Source organism: Acinonyx jubatus, chromosome B3 (genome assembly GCF_027475565.1).
Source record: "Acinonyx jubatus isolate Ajub_Pintada_27869175 chromosome B3, VMU_Ajub_asm_v1.0, whole genome shotgun sequence".
Classification (NCBI taxonomy): domain Eukaryota; kingdom Metazoa; phylum Chordata; class Mammalia; order Carnivora; family Felidae; genus Acinonyx; species Acinonyx jubatus.
The window spans coordinates 61,378,395-61,393,737 of NC_069386.1; the positions used below are offsets into that span (position 1 = coordinate 61,378,395).

At 51.8% G+C, this 15,343-nt stretch overlaps 1 protein-coding gene across 1 annotated transcript; it reads right to left on the reverse strand.

Annotated features, from left to right (window-relative positions):
* Positions 1-12,401: 12,401 nt before the first annotated feature.
* CHST14 (carbohydrate sulfotransferase 14) lies at positions 12,402-14,544 on the reverse strand. Its single transcript, XM_015064931.3, has one exon. It carries the CDS (start codon positions 14,305-14,307, stop codon positions 13,177-13,179), a length of 1,131 nt encoding a protein of 376 aa, XP_014920417.2. The 5' UTR covers positions 14,308-14,544; the 3' UTR covers positions 12,402-13,176.
* Positions 14,545-15,343: the final 799 nt, after the last annotated feature.

Below are 15,343 nucleotides of genomic sequence, written 5' to 3' on the forward strand. Positions count from 1 at the left end.
AGGGAGTTCTATAGTCTAATGGGTTTGGTTTCAGTTGCGCAAGATGAAAAAGTCTCGAGATCTGTGGTACGGCAATGTGCATACAGTCAACGGCATTGAACTGTACCCTTAAAAAATTAAGAGGGGACATTCAGGTTATGTGCTTTTGACCACAGGGACACGTGAAAGAACTCCTTGTCTAGGAACGTTTTCTGATACTGCCCTGAGTGACGTTCCTCATGCAGTATCCTCCAGCCAGGCCCTGGGAGACTTCTTTTCCAAGTTCTTTCTAGAAAAGGAATGTAAAACCGAGCTCTCCAGCACTTCAGGAGCTGGCATGATAGAAGGAAAACTATCCCAAGCTCTAGGGGTCAGGTGTGGTGGCACGGGAGGCTGGTTTGCGGGTAAGGTCACAGGCAGCAGAGAGTAAGTGCTAGCAGGGTGGTGGAAGGCAGGGCCGAGAGGAAGCTGCCCCAAGGAAGGGCACAGCCGAGGGCAAGGGCACTGTCCAGGGCTGGCTGCCACTCCCCAGGCAGTTGAGTAGCCTGCAAACAGAGAGCGAGGTCACCAGGACAGGTGGAAAAGCGCCCCCAGCAGCGCAGAGGCAATGTGAGTAGCTGGGACTCTGAGAGAAGGTAGCCTTTCGTCCCGGGAATGACATTGCCACATTGAGTGGGACTCTGAGGAGAGTTACCTGCTATTTTAAAACACCAGCACGGGTAAATTGCTTGATATGTGATCCTCAAGAGGGTCAAAGTTAATCACTACTTGTGACTTTTTGAGACTGACTTTAAAGCTGAACCCTCTGAAACTTCGTAGGTTTTCTTTAAAATGTTTTTCATGTTTATTTATTTTTGAGAGACAGAGAGAGACATGGCACAAGTGGGAGAGGGGCAGAGAGAGAGACACACACACACAGAATCTGAAGCAGACTCCAGGCTCTGAGCTGTCAGCACAGAGCCTGACACAGGGCTTGAACTCACAAGCTGTGAGATCATGACCTGAGCCGAAGTCAGACACTCAGCCAACTGAGCCACCCAGATGTCCCAACTTTGTAGGTTTTCTAATGTTCAGGCTCTGCTACAGGAAGAAAAAGAAAAAAAAAAAAATATATATATATATGGCATATTTAGAATAGCTATCGATAGATCAATTGATCAAACTGTAGGAAACATGACTTAAATACTTTCCGGAGTAGATTAGGAAAGGAAGAATATTTTATTCACCATATGTTCAGCCTGGCCTCTCCCCTTGACTTCATAAAGTATGGGTTCCCTCACTTCATGATTAGTGCTTATGTCTCAAGGAAGCCCTATCTTTTTTGTTTTTTAATTTTTTTAACGTTTATTTATTTTTGAGAGACAGAGAGAAATAGAGTGCAAGCTGGGGAGGGACAGAGAGAGAGGGAGACACAGAATCTGAAGCAGGCTCCAGGCTCTCAGCTGTCAAGCACAGAGCCCGATGCGGGACCCGAACCCACAAACTGTGAGATCATGACCCGAGCTGAAGTCAGAGGAGGAAGCCCTATCTTGAGAAAGTCAAACATAGTCCCAAATGCCCACAGAATAAAACTACCTATATGCTTCAGTCCTCACAGTGTGGGAGAGTGACTTTGGACAAATCAAGGAATCACACATATGCTTGCCATCTGCAGAAATTACTAGGTAATTTGCTATTTAACCCTGTATCTGGGAAGCCTCTGAAATGGAGTCATTCTCATGCTTGAGACCCTAACTCAGTCATTCTTCAAAATAAAATGAGTTAAACTAGAGAAGGAAACACGAAGAGCTATCAGTGGGTACCGCAACCCGGCATTTCTCACCCTTGAGGAACGTCCCCCCATTAAAGGAGAAGAAAAAATGCCCAGATCTGGCGGTAACTTGCTAATCAAGCAAGTACAAAACATCAAGCTGAGGACACTTCCACTAATAGTTATCACACTAGTGGGAAAACCAAAACAAAATTACAAGTTCAAACAAACGTTCAACTACAAACGATCCAAACTGAAAGCATCAATTTTACGGGATAAATGATACCGTGTACCACGTTCCTGCAGCAGAATTCTACAGACCTAACTATGCTGCTGACTGATGGGGGCAGCTTCTTGGAGTTCAGCACACTTTGTCCTACCAACTTCCCAGCCACTTTTCTTTTCTTGTTGGTACTTTCACATTACATGTCTCTCTCTCTTTTTTTTTTTTTTAACTTTTTTTTTAACTTTTTTTTTTTTTAATGTTGATTTATTTTTGAGACAGGGAGAGACAGCATGAACGGGGGAGGGTCAGAGAGAGAGGGAGACACAGAATCCGAAACAGGCTCCAGGCTCTGAGCCGTCAGCCCAGAGCCCGATGCGGGGCTTGAACTCACGGACCGTGAGATCATGACCTGAGCCGAAGTTGGACGCTTAACCGACTGAGCCACCCGGGCACCCCTTTTTTAACTTTTTAAAAAAAAAATATAAGCTCTACACCCAACGGGGGCTTGAACTCACGACCTCAAGATCAAAAGTCACATACTCTACCAACTGAGCCAGCCAGACCCCCCGTTTCTGTTCTTTTCTAATCTGAATGGAACAATTCGGGTGGAGCTGCTTGGCATCGCCACTGCTGTAAATGCAAACTCACAAGCTGATACGGCTGGTGTGATTCTAAGGCAGTTGTTCAAACCCTCAGGAATAGTGTACAATAATTTGTTTATGTTACCATCCACACTGAACATTCAAAATGAGGCAACTCCCCAGAATATTTCCTTGGGTCTTAGTTTGACAAAACTTCCATAGGCTAAACCTGAGGCTTTTAACCGTTTTTGTTTTTGTTTTTGTTTTTGGTACTGCAGCTCCGTGTGGCGGCCCGGTGAAGCCTCAGAATAATTGTATTAAAAAACGGAAAGGATCGCAGAGGAAACCAATTATATCGACATTTAGTTATCAAAATATTAAAAAATGAAAGCGTGATCTGGATTTGTGCTTCTTCATGAACACATTAAGGATCTAATAATGGCTGGTCTAATACCTTATAATTTCTAAGTAGTGATGAGCATAACCGATGGCTGTAATATCTTCAACAACTGTAAAGTGATATAAAAATATCTGTGATTTCTATGACAAAGTCACCAATTTTACTCTTTCATAAAATTATGAATTTGTAACACCTCAAAATATTTCATACATTTCAGAAGAGGTTTGTGAAAACAAAGATGTAACTTTTCCCCCACAGACCCCAGGCAAGAACCCTTGGCCTAAATCTTATGCCCCCCCCAAAATGGTTAAAGTTATACACACATTAAAAAAAAAGTTATACACACATATTCGAGATTAACTATAGGCTTGGATGTTTAATGAGCTTCCCGGTACATAGATTATCCATCTCTGTCCTTTCAAAGAGGCAGATGGTCAGTACCCAAACCCAGTGCTCTCGGCCAGCAGGTCTCTGAACCTCTGACCACCAAACCACAAGAAGCTTAACTGTCTTGGCAATGGTGAGGCTCTTACCTGGATATTTTCCTTTTACTCTTTTCCCTTCAAAGATTCACTGCAAAGGGAGATATGTGCCCTCCTTTTTAGCTCCCTGGAACCCCTCCCTCAAGGAGCCCCACATTCTATAGTGGACCTATGTGGCCCTCCCAAGCCAAGAGGAAGCCCTAAAGAGGTTCTGCTCATCCCCTATGAGGAGGAGTGGAACCCCCAGAGCACAAGGACCCCTTTGGTTGTTAGGCAACTAGACATAAGGAAGCAGGGGCAGGAGACCTCCAGAGCAAGTGGTACCCAGCCAGTCACATGGTTGCCCTCTCTACCTACCCTATGGCTGGGAAGGGTTGAAATGCCCTAGGGTTGCTAGGCAACGGGACAGCATTCAGTGATGATGGTCTCCAGAAGATCGTTATATCCTTGGTAGTGTAAGGCACGTGGTGAGAGAGTGTGTGTGTGTGTGTGTGTGTGTGTGTGTGTGTGTGTGTGCATGCGTGCATGCTGTGATGCATCATTTCCCCTGGAGGCCTAGGATGCAGAAAGCCAAATTTGTAAAACAGCCAAAAGGAAAAAAATCCAAAACATAAAACACCCTAAAGGAACTTTCGGGGGTTCCAGGCTGGGCTGACCTGGAGGCTAGGGCTTACTACAGGGTGTGCTGGAAGTGCCCCTCCCTTGGGGTGTACTTCTTCTCCCCTTACTGGCTCCTGTCAAAATCTGCTCTCTATCCATGGTCAAGGTGCTACAAGGGGCTGATAACAAATGTGTCATAAGAACCCAACTGGTAAGACTTCACGGCTGCTCCTGGCAGCTTGGAGCCTGAGCCCAGACTGAGAACCAAGCTCTCTGCTCCCAATTCTAGGTCAGCCTCTCGGTAGCTGTGTGGCAACCTCTGTTTCTGTAAAATGGGGTAGTAAAATCAATCAGGGAGCCACGAGGAAGGTCAAACATGCAGGTCAACCTGAATCTAGCCACGAGGAAACAGTCAGAAAATCTGAATTGAGGGACATTCAGCAAACAACAGGTTTGGATGCTTCAAAATGTGGACGGCATGGATGACCAAAGGGAAAAAATGGTGGGAAACGCTTGTTGATGAAAGGAGACTAAGAACTAAGGGGTCGTGACAACTAAAGACAGTACATGATCCTTGACTGGATTTAAAAATAAAAATAAAAATCCCAAGACATTATCCGAACAACTGGACAATTTGAATGTGGACTTACACTGTTGTACTAATGTAAAATGTCTTAGGTTTGATTATATATTGGGTTATAGAGCAGAAAGTTCTTTTCCTTAGAAGACACATGATGAAATATTTTGGGGGTGAAGCACTGGGATGTCTGTGATCTATTCTGAAATGGTTTAGTAAAACATACATACACAGAGAAATAAAACCAACGTGGCAAAATGCAAACCGATGAACCCACATGTACGGGTTTTCAATGTACTACTGCATAACTTTTATGTAGGTTTGAACATTTTCAGGATAAAAAATAGGAGAAAAGGTATATAGACATCTCTTTTCTGGTACAAAAAAGCAGTTAATGAATGCTAGCTTCTTATGATTATTTGACTTTTGCATCTACGTGGGAATGATTTCTTAAACCAAAGAGTGGCTGCAGCACAGCTGAACGACTCTGACACAGGATGGTGGCAGGACTCAGGGTGCTGGAGCCTTGCTGGAGCCTCCCCTCCTCTGCCTGGTCCCTCAAGGGCTGATGACAGTGTTCCCTGACAGAGAGGGAGCTCTGGGAGGAGGATGTCTGAGCCCACCCAGCCTGGGTCGGAGGCCATGTTCCGAGCCTGGTCTGCAGACTGCTCGTCTGTGGAAGGGAAAACATTAGAGCCGGAAATGACACTTTTAATCCCAGGCTTGCTGGAGGCGGCCTTCCAGGTGCAGACCTTGAAGAGCAGATGGTACTTTTGTGAGAATGAACAAGAGGTGCTCCTTCCTCTGGGAGACCCCGGCTATGTTTGGGCCGTGCTGCCCAAGTGCACACGGCAGCCTGACGAATCCCTTCTATGTAATTTTCGCTTCCATTCATTGAGTGCCAGGCATGTCCTGTGGCTAATTTCCAAACCTCACCACGACTCTTCAGGATAGATGTTAGTTTGTTCATTTCACTTGTGGGGCAACAGGCTCAGAAAGGACTGTTCAATTGGCCCAGCTGGTTAAGTGAGCAAGAGAGCAAATTTCTCAGGACCTCCTGACTCCTGAGCTCTTATCCCTCTGCTGTCCTCCAGCCCTCTGTTCAAGTTTTATGCCATGGAAATCTCCTTTCCTCGTGGACCACAAGTCCTCATAGTAGTGAAGGTGCCATGTGAGGAAACTGAGGCTCAGAGAAGGGACTTAGGCAGATCATTAGACACTTGTGGCAGAGTCTGGACTGGAAGGCAGGAATCAGGTTATTCATTATCCTTAATACCTCAAGGGACTCCCTCCCTAATAACAACTGGAGATTGATACCCACTTCCTCTAGGCAGCCTGGACGGGTTAGGAACAAGTGAATGCAGCCCCCTTTTACCTCGGCTTTAGTGATGCCATTTCGATTGTTGGAGGTCTTCCTTTTGGAGAATTCCCATGGCTGCTCCTCACCTCCCGGGCTCCTCTCTCGGTTCCACCTTTCTTCTCTTTTTTTTTTTTTCTTCAAGAATCTTGTACTTAAAAAAAAATGTTTATTTATTTAGAGAGAGAAGGGGGAGGGGCAGAGAGAGAGGAAAGAGAGAGAATCCCAAGCACTGATAGCGCAGAGCCGGATGCGGGGCTTGACCCACAAACTGTGAGATCATGACCTGAGCCGAAATCAAGAGCTGGACACTTAACCCACTGAATTACTCAGGAGCCCCTCTTGGTTCCACTTTTCAAGACAGCTCTCTCTTACCTGGCTATGTTACTGCCAGTTCAGGCGACACCCCTTCTCTCCTGCTCTGCCTGAGCTGACATTCCAGCTCTGTCTGGGCTGCTTCCTCCCTCCACCTCTCAAACCTTTGCTATTGTTTCCTTAGGGGAACATCTCTCCTTCCTTTCATTCTTCTCCTTTTTAGAAGCAATATACTAGGGGTGCCTGGGTGGCTCAGTTGTTTAAGTGTCCAACTCTTGCTTTTGGCTTGGGTCATGATCTCATGGTTTGTGAGATTGAGCCCCATGTGGAGCTCTGTGCTGACGGCACCGAGCCTGCTTAGGATTTTCTCTCTCTCTCCTTCTCTCTCCCTCTCTGCCCCCTCCCCCCCAAGCACTCTTGCGCGCTCTCTCTCTCTCAAAATAAATAAACTTAAAAAAAATAAGCAATATGCTAACTGCCAGATGTCCATTGTGATTCCTGATATCTTTTTCTGCAGAAGTTCCTTTTCCTCTATTCCCTTGCTGCCATTTACCCATCCATCCATCCATCCACTTACTCACCTAGTTATCCATCATTCCATTCACACACACACACACCATCCATCCATGCACTCACTCATCCACTAATCCACCTATCTATGTCAGTCTGTTCATCCATCCATCCGTCTATATATCTCTGTCTACCTTTCCGTTCACACACATCCATGTATTCATGCAGCCAATCATCTGACTTTCCATTTATTCAACCTTTATTGAGCACCTACTATGTACCAAATACAAAGCAAAACAAGGCCTGGCCTTTTCCTGTGGGAAACCCTCAGTCTATAGGGTAACACCATGGATTGAAAACTTTTCTAGAAGTGTGTACTAGGGACCATGGGATTTCAGAAGAGGGAGGGGTTAACAGGTCAGTAGCTGAGAAAAGCCTCAGGGAGTTCCAGGTATCCAAAACATGACTATGAGTCCCCTTCCTTGTGGTTTTATTCCTCTGTGCCCATCGCTTCCCCAGCCCCCCATCTAATTCATTTTGTTATCTGTGGGTGTTTGGGCTGAGGCTAGGCTCAGAGACAAAAATCAAAAACTCCTCCCTTAAAGTTTCCCAGGGGCTGGCTCTTCCCCTGGCTTTCCTGCTATAGTTAGGCCAGCTCTCTCTTTCATCTCTCAGAACAGCTCCCTTTTTATTACTGGACACTTGTACCCACTAGCACAGCTTTCCCACTGGAGGGCTGAGGAGCAGGGGACGACCTGGCCTGACCTTGGTCCTTCTTGTCCCCTCACAATGGCACAACCAGGACGGATGCTGTGATTCTCTTTGTCTCTATGCAGTTGGGTCCAGGACCAGGCAGTAACAGGCTGAGGAGCTCAGTAGGGGGATGCTACAGAAGACGAGGTACTCCTGGGCATGCGGGTCCCTGGAAGCTCCCTTGAGGGCAACATCGCTTCCCTCTCAGCCTGCCCCCCCCCCCCCGCCCCGAGTTTAAGTCCAGCTGAATGATCACAATGGGAAGAAACATAGACTATATCCCCTGGGAGGTGCGGGTGACTCTGTTCTCAGCCGAACGGCTGCAAACCTAAGCGAGAAGGAAACTAGGTGAAGGTAGCAATAGCCACCCAATTAAACGACAATGACACAAACCAAAGATAATCAAAACCTGCAGTGAGGTGGGTAAACTGCTGAGAAAACACCCTGAAAATTACAGTATGGGCATTAGGGCATGGTGATGCTATATGTCTTCCAATTTCCAAATGAAAGGCAGGGGCCGTGGTCTTGCTATAAAGCCAGGGAAAGGCCACGGGGCAGAGTTTTAGTTCAGGATCCTCCCCGATCCTTCCCCCCTCCCCCCCCATCTACAGGCTCTTACTAGGCCAACAGCTATTTTCTGGTTGTTGAAAAGGTCATCACAGACCCGAAGGGAAGCGATACCCATAAGTCAGAGTATCCAAGCTGGAGCTGTGTGGCAGCCGTGGAGGTACCCTGTTCACACCTCCCTTGGAGAGAACCAGCCGTGAGAAGCACCAAGCCCCCAGCTGCTGTACCTTCCAGCCTGCCTCAGTGCTCTAGGCCCCCACTCCCTCCCCTTTCTGCCTGACGGAGGGCTCCTCCAACAGGCAATCTGCCTGGTATTCCCCACTGGCCTTGCTGGGATCTTCCTAGAGCGGCATTGTAATATGAGACTCCTCTCACCCAATTCTCCCTTCCCTCTCTCCTTTCACAGGTGCCAGGCTCTTCCTCATGACTCCTGCTCCTTCCCCCTTTATCCTTCACAGCTGTTTTCTCCTATAAATCTCTTGCTTGTCTAATTCTCTCTTGACATTTGCTGCTCAGAGGACCCGAACTAAAATCTAGTATATATGCCGTCTGAGTCCGGCACCACGAGTAAGTTGATTCTCGGGGTGGTGGGGGGCAAACCTGGTGAGTTTTATAATAGCTGGACAGAGGGCCTGTGGACAGGATCACTTGTGGAACGTTGGGAAAGACGGTTGATGAAGGGTACAACATTCCGAGAAAATGAACACAGTGCTTATCAGCACTTGCGATGAGCTAGAGAGCTGAAGATGCATGTTCCCTTTGGGGGGGCGCAAACATTACAGGGAGCTGGTTTTAATCCCAACTCCACCCTCTCTTCAGGAAAGTTTCCTCATCCATAAAATGGGAGTAATTTTACTTACCTTGCTGGGCTGTAAGAATGAAGAGAGTGTTGGGGCGCCTGGGTGGCTCGGTGGGTTAAGTGCCTGACTTCAGCTCAGGTCATGACCTCGTGGTTTCTGAGGTCGAGCCCTGCCCTGCGTCCTCGTCCTCGTCCTCGGGCTCTGTGCTGACAGCTGGGAGCCTGGAGCCTGCTTCGGAATCAGTGTCTCCCTCTCTGCCCCTCCCCCACTCACCCTCTGTCTCTCTCTCTCCCTCTCTCAAAAATAAATAGACATTAAAAAAAGATAATTTTTAAGAAGGAAGAGAGTGCCACACACAAAGGACTTGGCGGGGTCCTGGCACAGGTGCTCTCAATTCAGAGAAGCTTTGCTAATTATTCCTTTAGGAAGAGAAGGAATGCCCCCTCCTGTTGCTTGAAGCCAGGCAGGGACCGGTTCCGCTTAAAAAGTACCGGATCCAGCCTGGGAGGGGCCTGCAGGCTTGCCCCCCAGGCCTTGGAAAAGGTGAGGGTTCTGTGTTGGGGGAGGGGTGTCAGCTCCCGCAGAGGGTCTGGGTGGCGGGACCCTCCCGAAAGTGGGGGGAGGAGGGGGAGGGGCCCCGGTGGGGGAGGGGAGGGAAGGGAAGGGAAAAGGGCCTCAGAAACTCAGGTAAGGTGGTTTCTGACCGGAGTGGAGAGTGGAGTCAGGGCCCAGACGTGGCAGGCCAGCCCCCTCGGGCTCCTCCCCTTTCCTTTGTTCATTGCCCTCAGCTGGTGAGAAAAGTTCAACTGCCAGCCCCATCCCTGTGCCCAGGGGAACGAGGGCTGTAGGGTCGGAGCCAGTTTGAAAGGGGACCCTTGTCCTCCTAGGCGCCAGGCAGTGGCAGTAGCTCTGTGTGGGGATGAAGGCGGGCCCAGTGAAAAGGAGGGATTGCAAGAAGACACGGTCCAGGTGTCCGGTTCTGCCAATGCCCCTGCTCCCCCGCTGGTGGCCCAGAGCTTGCCATGTACCCCTAGCTCTGGCCTGGGTACCCGGCACAAAGGAGGCCCTACTAGGGCCACCTCCCTTTCAGAATTCCATTTTCCTGACTAGAAGGGTGGGTAGATGACAAATTAAGTTCCTCAGGGTTGACTCTGGGGACAAACAGTGGTGGGTGACAATTTATTTGTCTTAGCAGGTCCTCTCCCTCTTACCTCAAATCCTCCTGCCCACACCACAGGTGTCTGTTCTGGCTGTCAGGTTGCTCTGTGGCCTGGCACTCTTTTCTACCTGGGAGGAGAGTAGCCAATAAGCTAACCACGTCAAGGACTTCATGGGTCCCCCACTCCTCCGGGGCAGGGACTGGTAAATGTCAGCTGGGCTGAATTGGATTCTCCAAAAATGAAGAAATGAAAGAACTGAGAAGGGAAGATGTGTGCAAATGCCCCCCAAATGCAACCCCATCCACCCTTCATCTTCCTACTCCCTTCTCTCTCTACCCTCCCCGTGCACGGTCTCTCTCTCCTGCAATTTGGGAGGCACACAGACCTGGGTTGGATATTGGGCAAGATACTTACTCTCTCTTAACTCTCCTGTCTGTACAACAGGATAACACCTCTGCTATTGGACCGCGGTGAGATTTAAACAAGGTAAGCACAACAGGGGCCGGCATTCTTGGCCCCCTACCACCCCCAAGCTGCATGCCCTTCAGAGCTGGACTGAATGGTTGCCATAGGTCTGGAGCAGAGGTTCCAGCCAAGGGGAAAGTAGCTGGAGGGGGAGGGGGGGTTGGGTTGGGGGAGGGGGTTCCTGAGGGGCTGCAAGCTCAGAGGAGGCCTGACCGGTTGGCAGGGGAAGTGAACCCACGGGTCAAAGGGGCTCTGCCCAGGAGCGGCTCCAGTCTTCTAGTCTCCAGCGCTGGATGAACACCCTGTCCTGGCTCCTCACTTGTCTCCACAGGGCTCTCAGGGATCGGGTGTTTAACTAGCATTTCAAAGAACATCCATTGAGCCAAGTGCTGGAATGGGTGCTTTTCCTCATTTTGTCTTCATTCATCCTCACAGGACTCTGCATAAGATATTATTCCTAGGATTAGTGGAGCGGGTGGAGACTCAGAGGTGGTCCGGCAGCTGGGGGAGTGGGGCTGGCCCTTGATCGGTCTGGATGACTCCAAGCACAGTGCTCTCTGTTCTGCAGCAAGATGCACACCTTGTTTTTGCCTGGCCATCTGCATGCCAGCCCCCTTGGCTAAGTTCTGGGAATGTCAAATGAATGAGACAGACATGGTCTCAAACTCACACAATCACATTCTCAATGGGGGAGACTGATAAGTAACTGGGCTGTTACAACACAGCAAGTAAGTGCTATCAGTGGTGAAGTCCCAGAGTCAAGGGGACCTTGAAGAGGGGCATCTGACCCAGACCAGGAATCAGGTGAAGGCCTCCCGGTGGGTCATGGCAGAGAACCATGGGTGCCCCTAGAATTACCCTCCCCTGATTGCTCTTCTGAAGTCAGAGGATAAGTGCTGTCTGCAGGGGGCCCTTCCCACCTCCCTCTTTTCCTCCCTCCCTCTGGCACCGCCTCTCACCACTGCCTCAGGTCCCTGAAGTGCAGTGATTCCAGCTGGGGGTATAGGAAATAGGACTAACAAGGAAGGGCCAGCTCTGACCTTGCATCTCTCCCATGGTCATGGGGGGCCCAGCCTCCTATTCTCCATCGCCTGGTGGTCCTGGGATCTCTGGACAGCATTGGGGAACACACTGAGGCCTGTCCTCCACTGCTCAGACTGTAGTCCTCCTACATTGCCCACAACTTCCTCTGGACCTAAGTTAGCAAGACCCTGCCCCTCACTCAACCTCTTTGCCCTCTTGGGAATTCTCAACACCAAGAATAACTTCCCCTGGCTCACACCACAATCCCCTTTTTCATCTGGGGCCTCCTCAGTCAAGATGTATTGCTGGAGCACCTGGGTGGCTCCGTCAGTTAAGCGATTGACTTTGGCTCAGGTCACGATCTCACAGTTCGTGGGCTTAAGCCCCGCGTCCGGCTCTGTGTTGGCAGCTAGGAGCCTGGAGCCTGCCTCGGATTCTGTGTCTTCTTCTCGCTCTGCCCCTCCCCTGCTTGCAGTCTGCCTCTCCCACTCTCTCAAAAATAAATAAACATTAAAAAAAAAAAAAGTATTCCTGCCTAAGAGGAGGAGGAGCCAATGTCTCATACCCACCTCTTCTTCAGGGAATATTCCGGGTAGCTGTGCTCTCGACACGGGGCCATTCCTAATGGGGCCTGTCCTTTAGTACCATCCCAGAAGCTGAGTCTGTGATCTGCTATGGCCCATGGGAAGCTGCCAAAGGCTCCCTGGTACGTAAATGGCTCACTGGACTGGCCCAAGCAGCTTACACTGGTCTCACTCTCTCTACCTGCAAGCTCCCTCTTCTGACCTGGGAGGACAGGCATTATGGAGAAATTTTGGATACACAGGGGCTCAGAGGGAGAATTACAGATGCTGGCTTTGTATACAAAACAGCTTTATTAAAAATTCAGCAATTTGGAAAACAAAGCCTTTACAAGGGTTCTATCAAAAAGTACAAATTTTAAATAAATGAGTCAGAAAAGTGGCAGCCAGATTACACCAGCCACAGTTGCAACCTTGGGAGAAGGCAGGAGGTACCCAGAGCCCCCCCTCAAAGGCTGGGCACAGGGGTCTTTGGACTTGTGCAGGGACAGGCAAGGGCCCTGACTCAGTTTCCCTTTCCTTGGAAAAAACGGAAAGAACCTGGAAAGTGTAGGAAAGTGAGTGAAGCAGAAAGGCACAAAAGTCATTTAAAAGGCACGGCTGACGACCCCAGCCCTGAGGCGCATGGAGTGGGTGAATGGGTGATCAAAGCCACAGGGCTCCTGGCTCTGGTCATTTTCCCGATCGGTGTCACCTCTAGGTTTTGGCCACAGGTTAAGGTGGACCAAGTGGACGGCACAATTCCTGCAGCCCGGGGCCTGGAGCCAGTCTTTGGAAGGATCTGTTGTTACTCATTGGCAAGCTGGTGTCTAGCCCTGCCAGGGCAAGCAGGGTTGCATGGCCCCTAAGAAATTCCCTCAGTGCAGAGCACCAGGCCTCTTGTCTAACCCTGTCCTCTGAGCCTCGGTGGGCACCCACCCTGGACAAGGAACTTCTGCAGGCAGTCCTTGCCATCCAGGCATCTGGAGAAGCCTCAAGTCCCCCGAGCTAGGGTTTCTCTGAATGGCAGGGAGCTGGCATCGTCAAAACCAGTCCCCAACATACCCGGAGTCACTGGTGACAGGCCTCCCTGGTGACATTAGGCAGTGGGTAGGCAAAGAGGGAGAAGTCTAGGATATACTTAGGAAGCACATCCTGCAGGAGGGCCCGTGGGGCACTGCACAGGTGGTAGTGCAGGCTCTCAGGGCTGGCTGGCCGGTACCAGGCCTGGCGAGCCGGGAATCGGACATGGGGTGGTGCCCGCACCCACTCCAGCACCTGGTTGGCATCAGCCTCCAGCCTCTCATAGGAGCCTACAAAGTCGTAGTGCACGGCACAAGGCTGGCACAGGTGGTACACGGGCATCCAATGCTCATTCATCCGCTCAGGGTCCTCGTCCACCAGGTATCTTAGGAACTCCGGGAAGGTGACGTCGTCCCCTGCAGGGCTGGGTCCCGCTCCGGCCCTGTACCGCCTCACGATCTCCGCCCCATAGCGCTGCTGGTACTCTCGGATTTCGCCAAACTTGTTGCGGTAGGCAGACAGAAGGCGTTCCAAGGGGTCCCGCACAAACAGAAACTTGAAGTAGTGTTGTAGGCGGTAGCGAATCTCCTCAGGCCGCAGGTCTGCCAGGAACACCAGGTCATTGCGGTGGTCCATCTTGAGGCGGACATCCACGCTGTCCAGGACGCCTGCCAGCACCTTCAGCACCCGCTTCCAGTTAGAGCAGGCCACCTTGGGGACGTAGCAGTAGAGGAAGCGGTAGCGGTCACTCACGAGGATGTGGCGCAGTAGGGTGCGCCGCTGCCCCACAGGCAAGTCCCAAGGGTCCCGGGGCATGCCTGGTTGTCCGCACACTGCCCGCAAAGTGCGGTTCCGGACGTCCTGCCTCACCTGCAAGTCCGAGTCCCCGGCCTCCAGGGACAGCCCCCCAGGCCTGGGGAGGGCCCGGCGCCAGGCCGCGCCCTCGCGATTGGGAGGGTGCAGGGGAAGGGGCTTCATCTCGGCCAGGATGCCCCGCTCGATCATGAGCAGCAGCCCGCTGGAGGCCACGATCACCGCGAACATCAGCATGGACGGCAGCAGCAGGGGCGGCCCCCCCAGCCCGGCCCGGGCCCTGCCCAGTGGGGCCCGCCTCAGCGCCCGGCCCAGGGATTCGGCGCCATTTGGGGCCGCCAGCGGGGTCAGCGGGCGGGGGAACATGGTGCTCCCGGGGTGGGGGCCTGCGCCGGCCCGGCCGATCCGAGGGCCGCCTGGGAGGCGGGTTCGGGTCGGGGGCGGGAGCCGAGGGCTTGGGCCCGCAGCGCGGGGAGGGCCCCCAGGAGGGGAGCGCCCGCGGGAGGCCCCGGCGCGCGAGAGGGGTGGCCGGCTCCCGGGCTGCGGCGGGGGAGCGGGCGGCGAGCGGCAGGCGGGCGCGGCGAGGGACCGTGGCCGGATGTCCCGCCCGGCAGCTCCCCGCCCCCGGCCCAGCCGTGACACAGGCGCGGGGGCGGGCCCAGGCCGGGGGCGGGGAGAGAGGAGGGCGCCCCAGCATGGAGCGGGCCAGGAGGGCGCGTGCAGACCCCCACCCGGGAGAGGGCGCCGGAGCCAGGGCAGCCCTGGTGCTCCCGGCTTCGGAGACAAAAGCTGCTGACGCCCAAAAGGCAGAAGAGACCCAGGCCAGGGCTCCCTCTCGCGCAGCGCGTGCCCTCGGGGAGCTGCACGGAGAGGACCGGCACCCAATGCCCTGCCGCACACTCTGGCCTGGCTGAGACCTTCCTCCAACAGCGTGTCCGGAGGCAGAGGGCACCCTCAACGCTGTGCGCGAGTCCAAACTTTCGGGAAATCCTTCTTTCCCGCTGGAAGCGGAGTCCCCAGTGTGCTCCTCCTACTCACCCTGCCCTAGCCACTCCAGTAAAGAGAAGCAAGATTGTCAGGCACTGGCCCAGTGGCTCATCTCCATGGTGACCATTAGATTTAACAGTACCTGCTGGATTACAGTGTTCATCCGCTGGGTAATGCTGAAATGTCTGGAAATGGAGTCTTCTCCCTGCCTGTCTGCCTTTCCCCAGACCTGAAGAAGTGGGAGGACTGGGACAATCTCTGATGAGGGGCCAGTTTGTGCATGGTGGTCACTAGTGTGACCAGACACATTTTGAAGGGTTAGGAGCTGGAGGCACAGAGCAGCAGCCTCCCTCACTGGAGCCAAACATGCCTCAGTGGCACCGGGCCGACCATGTGGGCTAGAAGCAGATATGGG